This window comes from Hyalella azteca, unplaced genomic scaffold (assembly GCF_000764305.2).
Source record: "Hyalella azteca isolate HAZT.00-mixed unplaced genomic scaffold, Hazt_2.0.2 contig3573, whole genome shotgun sequence".
In the NCBI taxonomy this organism is placed as follows: domain Eukaryota; kingdom Metazoa; phylum Arthropoda; class Malacostraca; order Amphipoda; family Hyalellidae; genus Hyalella; species Hyalella azteca.
The window spans coordinates 310,703-322,951 of NW_025933818.1; the positions used below are offsets into that span (position 1 = coordinate 310,703).

At 39.6% G+C, this 12,249-nt stretch overlaps 1 protein-coding gene across 1 annotated transcript in view; it reads left to right on the forward strand.

The window, feature by feature from the left end:
* LOC108667415 (potassium voltage-gated channel subfamily H member 8) overlaps positions 1-11,232 on the forward strand; it is a 152,245-nt gene extending 141,013 nt beyond the window's left edge. Inside the window, exons 10-15 of the mRNA XM_047879660.1 lie at positions 873-1,122; positions 1,881-2,110; positions 2,512-2,663; positions 5,697-5,931; positions 6,192-6,395; positions 7,285-11,232. Of these exons, the coding sequence (XP_047735616.1) occupies positions 873-1,122; positions 1,881-2,110; positions 2,512-2,663; positions 5,697-5,931; positions 6,192-6,395; positions 7,285-8,484 (2,271 nt within the window). The 3' untranslated portion in view covers positions 8,485-11,232. The remainder of the gene's footprint in view (positions 1-872; positions 1,123-1,880; positions 2,111-2,511; positions 2,664-5,696; positions 5,932-6,191; positions 6,396-7,284) is intronic.
* The last annotated feature ends 1,017 nt before the right edge of the window (positions 11,233-12,249 follow it).

Consider the following 12,249-nt stretch of genomic DNA (forward strand, 5'->3'; position numbering starts at 1 on the left):
ATGAGGTGCAGCGCATGGTCATGCGTGAGGTGCAGCGCATGGTCATGCATGAGGTGCGTGCTGCGCATGGTCAGGCATGAGGTGCAGCGCATGGTCATGCATGAGGTGCGTGCTGCGCATGGTCATGCATGAGGTGCAGCGCATGGTCATGCATGAGGTGCAGCGCATGGCCATGCATGAGGTGCGTGCAGCGCATGGTCATGCATGAGGTGCAGCGCATGGTCATGCATGAGGTGCAGCGCATGGCCATGCATGAGGTGCAGCGCATGGTCATGCATGAGGTGCGTGCAGCGCATGGTCATGCATGAGGTGCAGCGCATGGTCATGCATGAGGTGCAGCGCATGGTCATGCATGAGGTGCGTGCAGCGCATGGTCATGCATGATGTGTGTGTGTAAGCGCATGGAGACGCTTAAAATGGTGGCCGCGCATGGACATTAGTAAGAAGGTTTCAGCTAAGAGCGCATAAATGTTCATGAAGTATGTGCTTCAGTCAATTATCGTGAACGGAGATTTACAATCTTCTTCAACTTAACAATCATCGTAATCATTTTGGTCTCTTCAGCACTCGGAGGATTATGTTCTTTCATTGGAATTTGTAGTTCTACAATGAACGCGGTTATTATCGGACAAATTATTTATTCGAAACTAAAACGTTTTACGTTTTCGGTTCGAAATGATTAATATTCAAATAATTATTGGCGTTTTGGGATATAATGGATATCTATTTTTGAGGCCTTTTCGATTTCCTTCAACTTTCTTCAACAATAATCAACCATCCACCAGACTCTGAAAACGATTTTTCTTCAAACCAGATTCTGAAATGCTTCTTTCTTTCTACCAGTCTCTAAAATAGTCATTTCTTTCCATCAGACTCTGAAGGAGTTCCCTGAGGAGCTACGAGGCGACATTTCCATGCACATCCACCGAGAAATTCTGTCACTGCCCATTTTCGACACGGCTGCCCAAGGCTGTCTCAAGCTCTTTAGTTTGCACATTCGTAACAACTTTTGTGCCCCCGGCGAGTTCCTGGTGCACAAAGGTGATGCCGTGCAGTACATTTACTACCTCTGCAACGGCTCCATGGAGGTCGTCATCGATGAAATGGTTGTCGCCATCCTCGGTCAGTCTAGTCGACTTTAAGTGCAGGACCATCGATTTCTCTGCAATCTTCGCTGATTAAATGAGCCCAGCTGCATTAGGACTTGCAGTTTTTCCTCCTAACGAATTGATTCCTTTGAACCAGCCTCTGAGATCGTGCTCTAAATTTTAGAGTCTTGGCAACGGGAGGTTCACTTTAATTTTTCTGTTAAAATTGGGACAGATGTCAGACTGGATTTTGCCATGATATTGAATTTTATTTATTTAAATGTTTGATCTGAATTGCTTCATGATAGTAAAAAGTTACATTATAAAATAATTTTCAAGTTATAGCTCGTAATTTTGTAAATATGTCACATACTGCGTACATGGATTTCAAATATGATGTTGTGATCATTGAATAATAATTGAATGACCGAATTATATATATATATATATATTAATATAATATAAATAATATGTATATTTCGCTAAAGACTAATTATACTATTAATGCTCGGCTCTTCAGATAGTGCCATTAAGAACCCAAAATAAGTTATAACATAATATTACTTTCATATTTATTAAATTAACAAGATCAAAACTGAGAATAATTAGCGAACGAGCAGCGCTTGGACCGATTTTACCACTTTGTACATCATCAGATTTTGAGCTGATAGGTTCTTCTGAATCCTGATCAAGCAAACATAACCTGATCAATTATCTCATGATGAATAATATCCCCTCAATAATTTCAATAAAAATCCATTCCATGTTGACAATTACGCGACATTTGTGCAGGCAAAGGGGACTTGGTGGGATCAGACATAGACATGCACCTGGAGACTGGCAGTGAGACCATCGTAAAGAGCGCGTGTGATGTGAAGGCCTTGACTTATTGCGACCTCAAGAGTGTTAATATCATGGGGGTCATAGAGGTGCTCAAACTCTACCCTGAGTACCAACAAGAGTTTGCCAATGATATCAAGCATGACCTCACACATAACCTACGTGAAGGTTACGACAGCGAGGTGAGATATTATTTACCATGGATGTTAAATTGAAGTAAGTAATTATAGAGCTAGTGAAGATTGTGTGTAGTTTGTTGTATATTGTATTACACTGGATACAGCAATGAAGTGTGTTGTAATGAAGGTCTTTACGATATTTTACAAGGTTAGAAATGTTTGGCTTGATTCTATTGCTGTTCTTGCTAAGTACTATATCAGTTTTTTGGGCAGTCAGGATAATTTTGGTAGATACCATTGCAGTTTTGTGGACCGTAAGAATTTTGGTAGAAACTATTGAACTAGATGACGATAACGAATACATACAATCAAACATTCTGGAAGTTTACATATTTAGAGCTGCAGCTCTCACTGTTTGGTACGACGACCCAAATCAATATTTCATCCCTCTATGCTGTCAACAGGAGCGAGACGACTTGGACATAATGTCGGGCAAGAACTTGTTGCCGTCCATCAGCGAGGACGACGAAGAGCGCGGCAGTGACGACGAGGACCGCTCGCCCATGTGCACGTCACCGCGGTCGCCGCTACACGCCACGTCGCGCGGCCACAATAGGTTCAACTTCTCACGGTGCTGCATACCTTGCACGCATACTGTGCATACTGTGCACGCATGCTGTGCACGCATACTGTGTATACTGTGCATACCTTGCACGCATACTGTGCATACCTTGCACGCATACTGTGCACGCATACTGTGCACGCATACTGTGCATGCATACTGTGCACGCATACTGTGCATACCGTGCACGCTTACTGTGTATACCTTGCACGTATACTGTGCACGAATACTGTGCACGCATACTGTGCACGCATACTGTGCATGCATACTGTGCACGCATACTTCTATGCTCCTGACATGGGTGATCGTGAACTCACGTTTATTTATCTGTGTTTTTTTCGTTTCATGTATTTTTCTCAATGCGGAGCCCATTTACGATTCTCAATCTCCGGGAAATTATTATTTCCATTCCTTTGCATTACTCAACTACTTTCTTGATTTTTCGGACGCTTCTGAAAAAAAAACGATTTATAAAAGGGCGTTGCTTCTCATTATTCATTATTCTAATTTGATGTTTCATATTTATAATTGTTTTCATTATTCAGTGTCGTGTGCGCTTTCCTTGAAAAATTTTCCGTTTTTACCGAGTTTATTTTTATTTTTTGCCAACGTCATGTCTTTGCTTCTTTAGATCTAATTTGTTACGAATTACTTTACTAAGTTGCTGCGTTAAATTTCCCTAACTCATTGTTATAAATTTTGTTTCAACCTCAGTTTTGGTTATTTGTGTTTAAATTGTGTCGCCTGTGCTTTATCACTATTAATATCATTATTTAATCATAATATCATTATTTCTTCGTGCTTCATCATTATTCAAATTTACATAATATCGTAAACTTGATTGAACATGGGCCGCATTCTAATATGTAAATTTTCGCTACTGTATATTCGCTTGAAGTTATATTAGTTGATGTTAAACCTTGGGTTTTTCTGATTTAGACTTTGACCGCGAAGACAGCTAACATAAATTCAAAGTAATTTCAGGAATCTTCGCTATTGTTTTCTGCGGACGTTTCATAATTTGAAACTGTGTTTTTTGAATCCTGTCAATCGTCTAACTTGTCTCTACGTTAGAATTTCATTGTAAGAAATTTTAGTTTCCCACACAATAGGTCAAGTAAAGATTTTAATTAAGCTACGCAAAGTTTATTCAAGGTTTTGTTTTAGTTTTCATTCTTCATCAATCTTCGTTAGTAACGAGGTAGTCCAAGTGCGAGATTAAGTTTTGGTTGGTAGGAATTGAACAGGAGGCGAAACCCAAGTCTTCCTTCAAGTAACTTCTCGCGTCAAAAAGAACGAAATCGACTGGACCGGCTGCAGACGTAGCAATGGGCGTAGGTGTACTTTATACTGTACAAGAGAGAATAACATTGTTAGAATAGTCGCATCGTAAAACTGGCGTCAGAAAGTTATATAATTTGGAAATACATCATTATTTATCAATTAATGCAAGAAATTGGCACACACCTAAATCTTATTGAGAGTTAGTGACTGAGGTTTCACGAAGATATTTGGCCAGGTATCGGTAGTCAGGCTGGTACGGGAGATGTTGCTGCCACGGCTGCCGGTTCAAATCTAAATGAAATTATAGGTGCGCCTCCTCGTCACCTGGCAGCAAGTGAAGAAGGAGATGCGCAAAAGAGTGGTAATTTCTTACATCATAATTATTCTGTGCCATGTTTAATTTGCTCCCATTTTTATAGCCTTCGACCGTCAGGCCGACGTACAGTCAGTGTAACATTGCTACGGTCGTGTTAGGGGCAAACTGCTCCCCTCTTATTTTAGTGCCCAATCTTTTTATAGACGTTGTGATTCCGCTCACGGAGAGCTTCTGTCCTTGTGACTCACAGACTGTCAACTCAGCGCCTGAGGCAAGGTCCCAGTGACCCAGTGGACTCAAAGCTAACGGGGTCTGCTAGAATCGACATGAGGTTTACTGCAGCCTTAGCGTTTAGGCTATCTATTCCAGGACCGTCATCCATTGCCATTTATTTAGTCCAGGACCGTCATCCATTGCCGTTTATTTAGTCCAGGACCGTAACCAGTGCCGTTTATTTATTCCAGGAGCGTCATCCATTGCCGTTTATTTATTCCAGGAGCGTCATCCATTGCCGTTTATTTATTCCAGGACCGGCATCTATTGCCGTTTATTTATTCCAGGACCGGCATCTATTGCCGTTTATTTTCATCCAAAAGCTACTCACTGACACGTAGCTCAAACATTTTATTAACCGCATGCCACATAATGCCTAATATAGTAAGCTTCAAGTCCATGAACCTCTTGAAGTATTTCCAAGCGTGTATTCGTTTTTATGGAGTCTTAATTCTTATGGAGTCTTGATGGGCGGCGTATCCTGAGTAGATTTTAATGGGCTCCTCACGAGAAAGTTCATGTCACTTTTTTTCATGGGTCTCAACAGCGGAAAATAGTTGCAATGAACGTAACCAATGTATGGAATGGATGTATTATATATGGATTAAACTTCCACTACATTTTCTGTTAATGCAGGTAAATGGATGTACGGAATGCATGTATAATGTATGGATGTTCATCCATTACGTTTTCACGTGTTTATGTTCCCTTTGCTGTCCGCCCATTGTTTCTATGTTCGTTGTTCTGAAATGCTTACGATGTTTTGCGCGCAGTCAATTAAGAGTTCAATTATATATTTGTTGATGACGAATTCCCCATTAGAAAAATTCGTGGTGACCGAGACCGTCATCTTAGTTGACGACGAATAATTTCCACTTCGGTTGTGAGAAATTATTCTTTGAATCACGTACCAACTGTTTTCCCTAACGATTGTCTAAAGATCAGAGTCGAATTCGTCTGATCGTACGCTTAACCCTTTGTGTACTAATGGGACCTCTCATTCCCCAGCCATCAGGCACGAATAGCGTTGACGACGGTAAATTTATCCGATGTCAAATGTTTAAATTAAAATAAAAATGCCTGTATAACACTGAATGGTTACACAACACCTGGCATATGCCTGGCAGTTGTCTCATAAACTGTGTTCGTGGCAGCATGGAAGAAGAAGTGGTGGGCAGCCCTCGGTGGGCACAGCGTGGGCGGGACCGAGCGGGCCAGGGGGGCGCTTCGACCCCCCACCGCCTCAAGCCGCTGTCGCCCACCCGCCACCACCGCTCCTCCGACGAGCTGCGCCCGCCACCCGACGACGCGCAGTCCCGCCAGCACCTCGAGAAAATTGACTCGCAAGTCACGTCGCTTCACTCGCATCTCAATGTTCTAACCAAGGAGGTGAGTTATTAACTATAGGATATAGTCTATAGTATATCAGCATGTCTTGTCCGGCAGGTTAGACGGGGTATGAAAATGTCCTTGTATTATACATAGTATCACAACCTTTTGATTCTTTTGTTCCGGCAGTTGAGATGGAGTATTATATTGACCAATATTATACATTTTATCGCCCCTAATAATTTTTCTAGTCCTCTAGTTGAGATATAGTATTATATTGACCCAATATTATACATTGTACCTTCTAATTCTTTATGCAGGTGAGATCTGCAGTGCAGATCCTGCAGACGCTGGGCAGTCGTAGCAGCAGAGGCGAGCTGGTGGCAGGTGGCGGGGGCGGTGGCGGTGCACAGGCCGGCATCGCCATCGATGTGTCCCGACAGCTGTCGCCCTTCACGCGCTCGTCCCCCAGCGTCTTCGTGACCACGGAGGAGCCTCTCTCTCCTCCCCACACACAAGTCAAGGTTATCGTCATGTTAATTATTTAGCTTTAAAAAGTTATTTCTGGGTGTAAAATAAGGTCTTACTTATTTTATTATAGAAAACGTTTCGGTGAAACTTTTATTATAGAAAACGTTTCGGTGAAACGTTTATTATTGAAAACGTTTCGGTGAAACGTTTTCTATAGAAAACGTTTCGGTGAAACGTTTATTATAGGAAACGTTTTTTCTTTTGACTCCGAACTTTATTAATTTTCTTACTGTATTTGTGTTCTAGATTTATCGAACTGACAATGGAGCTGGTCTCCGAAACGTTTTAAATAGAGAAATGCTGAATTTTTGTGGAGTATTCTTCGCTTTTAAATTTCTAGTGAATGCGATTCAAGCAATCTAGTTTCATTATTATTGTATTATTGGATATACCATTTAATACAATTTTAATACCTAATTTCTTTATGATAAATGATTTACTGATTTGCAGCAGATTGTTTTGAATTGATAGTATATATTTCTGTTTTATAAATTGTAATAATCGCTATGACAGAATTTCATGTTTGTTTTTGTCAATAGTTAGTTTTGTTAAATGTAATGTTTGTAATAATGATAACGGTAGTACTTTATTATAGCTATAATCTCATAGTAAAGATACTGTCCTACAAATTTCTAGTTTTCCAACTATTAAAATCTTGTAGTCGATTCTATTTCATTAGTAATAACGTGTTCCATTCAACCGTGGCCGCCGCATATGCAAAAATTATGTTTCACGTTTGAAGAGAAAGTAGCTTTCGTTTCCAACTCATCGTATGTATTAATTTCAGTTTAATTATTTCAATATTAATAAATTTGCCCTTTTTACCGAATGAATTTAAGTCCAACTTCAGGTTATTGACATTGATTTTATTGTAAATAACAGGCATGTCGCCACGTGGCCACTCAAACACACTTGCCCATCAACGTGCCAGTAGCTGTGCTCGAGGCGTTCGTCTTGGCGCACAAAGAAAGAGTTCTGCAGTTACTGGGAGTAGATGACCAGAGCTCTCCAGCTTCCCCAGCCTACACTAAACTAGTGGGGGAAGATAAGACTGATGTTGACCAAAACTCTGTTGACATCACAGAGAAAAACTGGAATGCTGCAACTGGCAACAAAGAGTCATCAGCACGTACGAATAGAAGTAGTGATCAGCCAGAGTTAACCACCGATTTCTGTGGAGACGCCAACGCAAGTAGAAGTTTCGGAAGATCGTCAGGCTTAGAAGACTCTATAACTATTAATTCTATTTCATTATCTGATAATAATACTGGCAGATGTCGTAAATCATCATCGGAAAAGTTAGAAGGCAGCGCTGAGAGGAAAGAGGCGCGTCGAGAACGTCGTCGCTTAAATGTCAGATCCCGAACTTCCCAAAACGACAGCTCGCCATCACCATCTAGTTCTGTTTCTTCAGTTACTACTCCATCAAATCAGAGGAAATTTTCGATTCTATCAGATTGCCCGGACGTAGTCGATCAAGCCTCTTTTTCAGCCCAAAACAACTCCGTATTAGTTCAACAAGACGATCATAGAGAGACTGAAGTGATTGCATTCTCCGATCGAGAAAAGAACATGACAAGTGAAATACTTCTTGATAACGCCGATCTAGCCAACGAGAAGGTCACTTTATTAAATGCGTTATCATACGATATTCCTGCACGTATAGTAAGCAGAGCGAGATCTGGAGCTTTACCCGGCACTTATCAGTTAACGAATCTTCAAGATTGGAGCCCTAATTGTTCACAAAATACTCGTCAAAATATCCCTAATTCCATCAGTATGGGAAGTATAAAAGATCTGCTGCATCGTTGTGGACCTTTAATATCAAATGCCGCAAACACGAAGATAATTCGAAACTCTTCTTCAGATCTCGGTGTCAAAATGCCTCGTTCAGGCAAGAAAAGACCTGACTATATTCCTCTAGAAATAACTCAGACGAGAAATCGAGATGCAACAACGATAAATATGCCTCGTAGCGCGTCCATGCCCACGTCAGCATCTGTCGCAACAGCATACGAGCGACACAAAGAGTCTACGTCACAAGTGGACTCCTTAAAAATTAGCAATAGTCATTCTACATAGGCGGAAAATCGTGAAAAGTAAGTAAAGAATAGTGACATCGTGAATTTGGGCACTTTCCATTCATAAGCTGTAAAGCAGGGCACTTACCATTCATAAGCCGTTTCAACGTTCAGGCGCTCTTTCCTACCCTATTATACCGTTGATTAACGGTATAATAATTGTATAATATTATTAACGGTATAACGTTGTATTATTATACCGTTAATAATAACGTATTATTATACCGTTGTATTAACGGTATTATAATACAACGGTATTTCACCGTTGATTTTTAGCTCGCGATCGCAGCGAGTCATCGCCACGATTGTTTTAATGCTTCATCGCTAGAGTTGAGGTGCAATAAAGAATGCAAGCTCCTTTATCAAATTTTGTTTGCGCAATTATATAGAACTAATTCACTCGCATCGATCTTGTGATTAAATCAGGTCAAAATAGCAGTGCAGCTTCATTTGTCGTGGCAATATTTAAATGAAATGAAAAATTATCTTGATATATTCTTAGGTGTATTTATTGATGCAGTGGCATGTCGATTATTATTATTTGCCTGCAGAAACCTCATTTCCCGGAGATGTATGGAGTGCATCATTTATCTTTAACTAGGAGGTTTTGGCATCACGCAATTATTATTTAGGTACGTTTAAATAAATACCTTCTTGCATAATTCGAACTGCCTGCCTTATCGAGTTATCGTCTTTGAATTAAGGATTTTTCGTAAACCAAAAGTACGGTCTCGCTTCCTTTTTAATCCGGCTATAATCAACTCCGGCTTTCACTTGAACCATCCACATTTCACCAGACGAATTAATTAGTTTTGGTTCAAGCTTCATGCGTTCAGAGAAGTTGCTCGTTCTTGGCAATTCTGTACACGTAGGACGGGAACGTACCGTATAAATAAGCTCTATAAACATGGTATATATTGAAGTGCTTACGTGACTTTCGTCTTTCAGTACATAAGTGAAATGAGTCAAGTCCAACCGAATAGTTGATATTTTTATTGCTTGTCATTACTTGGAATGTATATATCTCTACAAAAAATCTAGTAGTTTTATATTTAACACCGAATCCTATGTGTTCTGTGTTTCATCGCTTCAATTCATGCTTGTTAGTGTGACAGCATTTCTGGGTGAAGTAAGATTCATGTTTACGAAGCTGACTTCATAGAACTTGATGAATCTCATCCAATTGCCTGGACTTTAATTATTATTAGAAAATTGAAGACTGAAGAATAAATAATTGATTCGTCACTTAGTGAATATTTATGAAATGGGCCAGATAACGTCTTCCTCTTTCCTTCCTATTTATGGTGCGAAATAAAAGAGAATTTGCGAAAGTATTCTGATTGCGATGGCCTGTCTAAGGTTTCCTAGCATCTTGCATAAATAGTTTTGGCTTGCAAACATCAAGTTTCAAGTTTTACTCTCTTCTGCTCATACTCAAAATCTTTAGTTTAAATGACAATTTCATTTCAGATAGGTATTGAATGATGAATTTGTCGTTTTTAAAATGTACTCTTTGTTTTAGATTTTTGCATTGTCTGAATCACTCGCTCTCTGGCACCTTGTATGCAAGTATTTGATCTTTTACACATCTATGTAGTGTATTTGTAACAATTGCACTGATAAGATCACGACGCTTTTAACACCTACTTTGAAAAATGCACATGTTTCAAACATTTTAGGATTATTTTTGTCATTGACAAGTTCATATTATAGTATTCTCTTGTTAAAATATGAAACAATACTAGTCATAGGAGGCCTTGACTGGATATCAATTTTAGTCGTTAGTTGTCGTTTTTTCTATATAAAGGAATTTGTATAATATCTTTTTTATTGTTATTTCGAGCTTTAACAAGATTTGTGGTGATTTTATCTATGATAGAAGCAATATTATTCACATTGAAACAAACTGTTTTTTCGCCGTTGAGAGAAAAGTGTAATAGAAAAGAAGTATGTGGTACCGATCAAATTTTTACTCGTGCACTTGAAAAAACTTAGTTATTGTTTTCATTCTTTTTTCCGAAGTGTTCCTGGGAAATGTATCGAAAAGAAACACGCTCAAAGGTAAATCTCATTCCTTAGATGTTCGTGAATGTTCGTCATGTATTGCTAGCCAAAAATTACTCCGAAATGGTTCGGCATCTACAGGTTACTTCTAACACGAGTTCGGCAGTTGATGTATATGCCAATATAACTTAGCGATTTTCATGGGAACGTCACCAAATATTCAATGCCATTTCGCCTTTCATGCATCATCTTCCGTCCTTTCCTTTTTTGTATAATTGACGGAAGTGCAAGCTAAGTTGTTTCTGTGTACATGTGACATCTTATGTTCGTGAGATGACGTATATGAATTTTTGTTAGCTTTTATGCATTTCATATGCAGTACGATGATTGATTGCTTAGCTTTAAAAAAACCTCTGCGCATAATTCGGTTAAATGCCAGCTATTCTGCATGGTTGGCCTCCAGCATCTCTGATAATTAATAGTCGGCCTCGTATTTTGTTAACGCATGCTGTATAAAATCTGTTTCGTTTTCAAAGTGAATTCATTACACCATGCACATGAATGAATGCGATTTTGTTGAAGTACTATGTGGGCATCACTTCGATGGAAAGTGAAAGTCGTTTAAATAAAGTTCTGACTTTGTTTTCCCTTTGAAATCTTTTAAAAAGTCGAGATTTATATCCTATCTCTTCATTGTTGGTTGTATTTTGTTTTTGTCCCCTCGTGTGGGACTTCTGACGGGTGTCTGTGCTCGTCGCAGAAGTCCTATGGGATTTCGCGCTCCTAGGGGGTTTGTTCCTGAGCGCCCCACCGCTGAGCTCGCGGTGTCTGACTGCTGGTCTCAGTTGTGGGGTTAAGTTATTATGTAGGTAGGATCCCTTACATTAAGTTATTATGTAGGTAGGATTCCTTACATTTCCCTTCTCTGTCTCTCTCGTGCGGGCGGCCGACGTCCCGTATAAGCAACCTCTTGTTCGAGTGTCTTCGTTTCTATTGCTTTTCACCTGTCCCTCCTTGTCATTTCGTCTCTTTGAGATGCTAACGCTGCTTCCTTCAAGCCAGCTTCAGCGGGCTGGTCAATTGAGACCTTCCGCCCCTTGTGGGCGATGAATGATTTTTTAATTTAAGAAACTTTCGATAACCGAGACCGTTAATTTTGTACTTTTTTTTAGAATATATCCTATTACTTTCCTGATTGTGACCGATAATTTGTTCTGTTTTTCCCCACTGGAGCCTAGAGTATTTTCTCAATTGACATCTTTTAGAATATACATTACAGTATATACTAATCTATTAAAGTAAGAGCCTCATCGTTAAATATTAGAACTCACAAGGACGAGTAGTCTCCATGACTGCGTGTGGCATTGAGTTCTTGATACTTCACAAAACTTACGGGCACCAGGCATTTGCTTCTACCTGATACAATTTGATACAGGGACTGCATTTTCCGATTGATAATATGGCAAATAAAGATAATTCAAGTGCAACATGTTGACTTTTATAACCCACAACTGAAATATTTTGAGATTTGTAGTGATCAACTTAAAACCATGCTGTCTTCAGCTAATGGCGTTATGTTGAAAAGGCTAAAGCCAAAATCAAAATCATTTCGGGTTAAGCGGCAATAAACTTAGAACATCCGACTTCTTTCGCTGTTGTAAAGTATTGAAACATTAATATACGTATGGACCACGTATGCATAGTCAAGGTTATCGTTACGTGCTATAGGGTGGTATAAGAGGCTTGCTACTGTGGTATATAA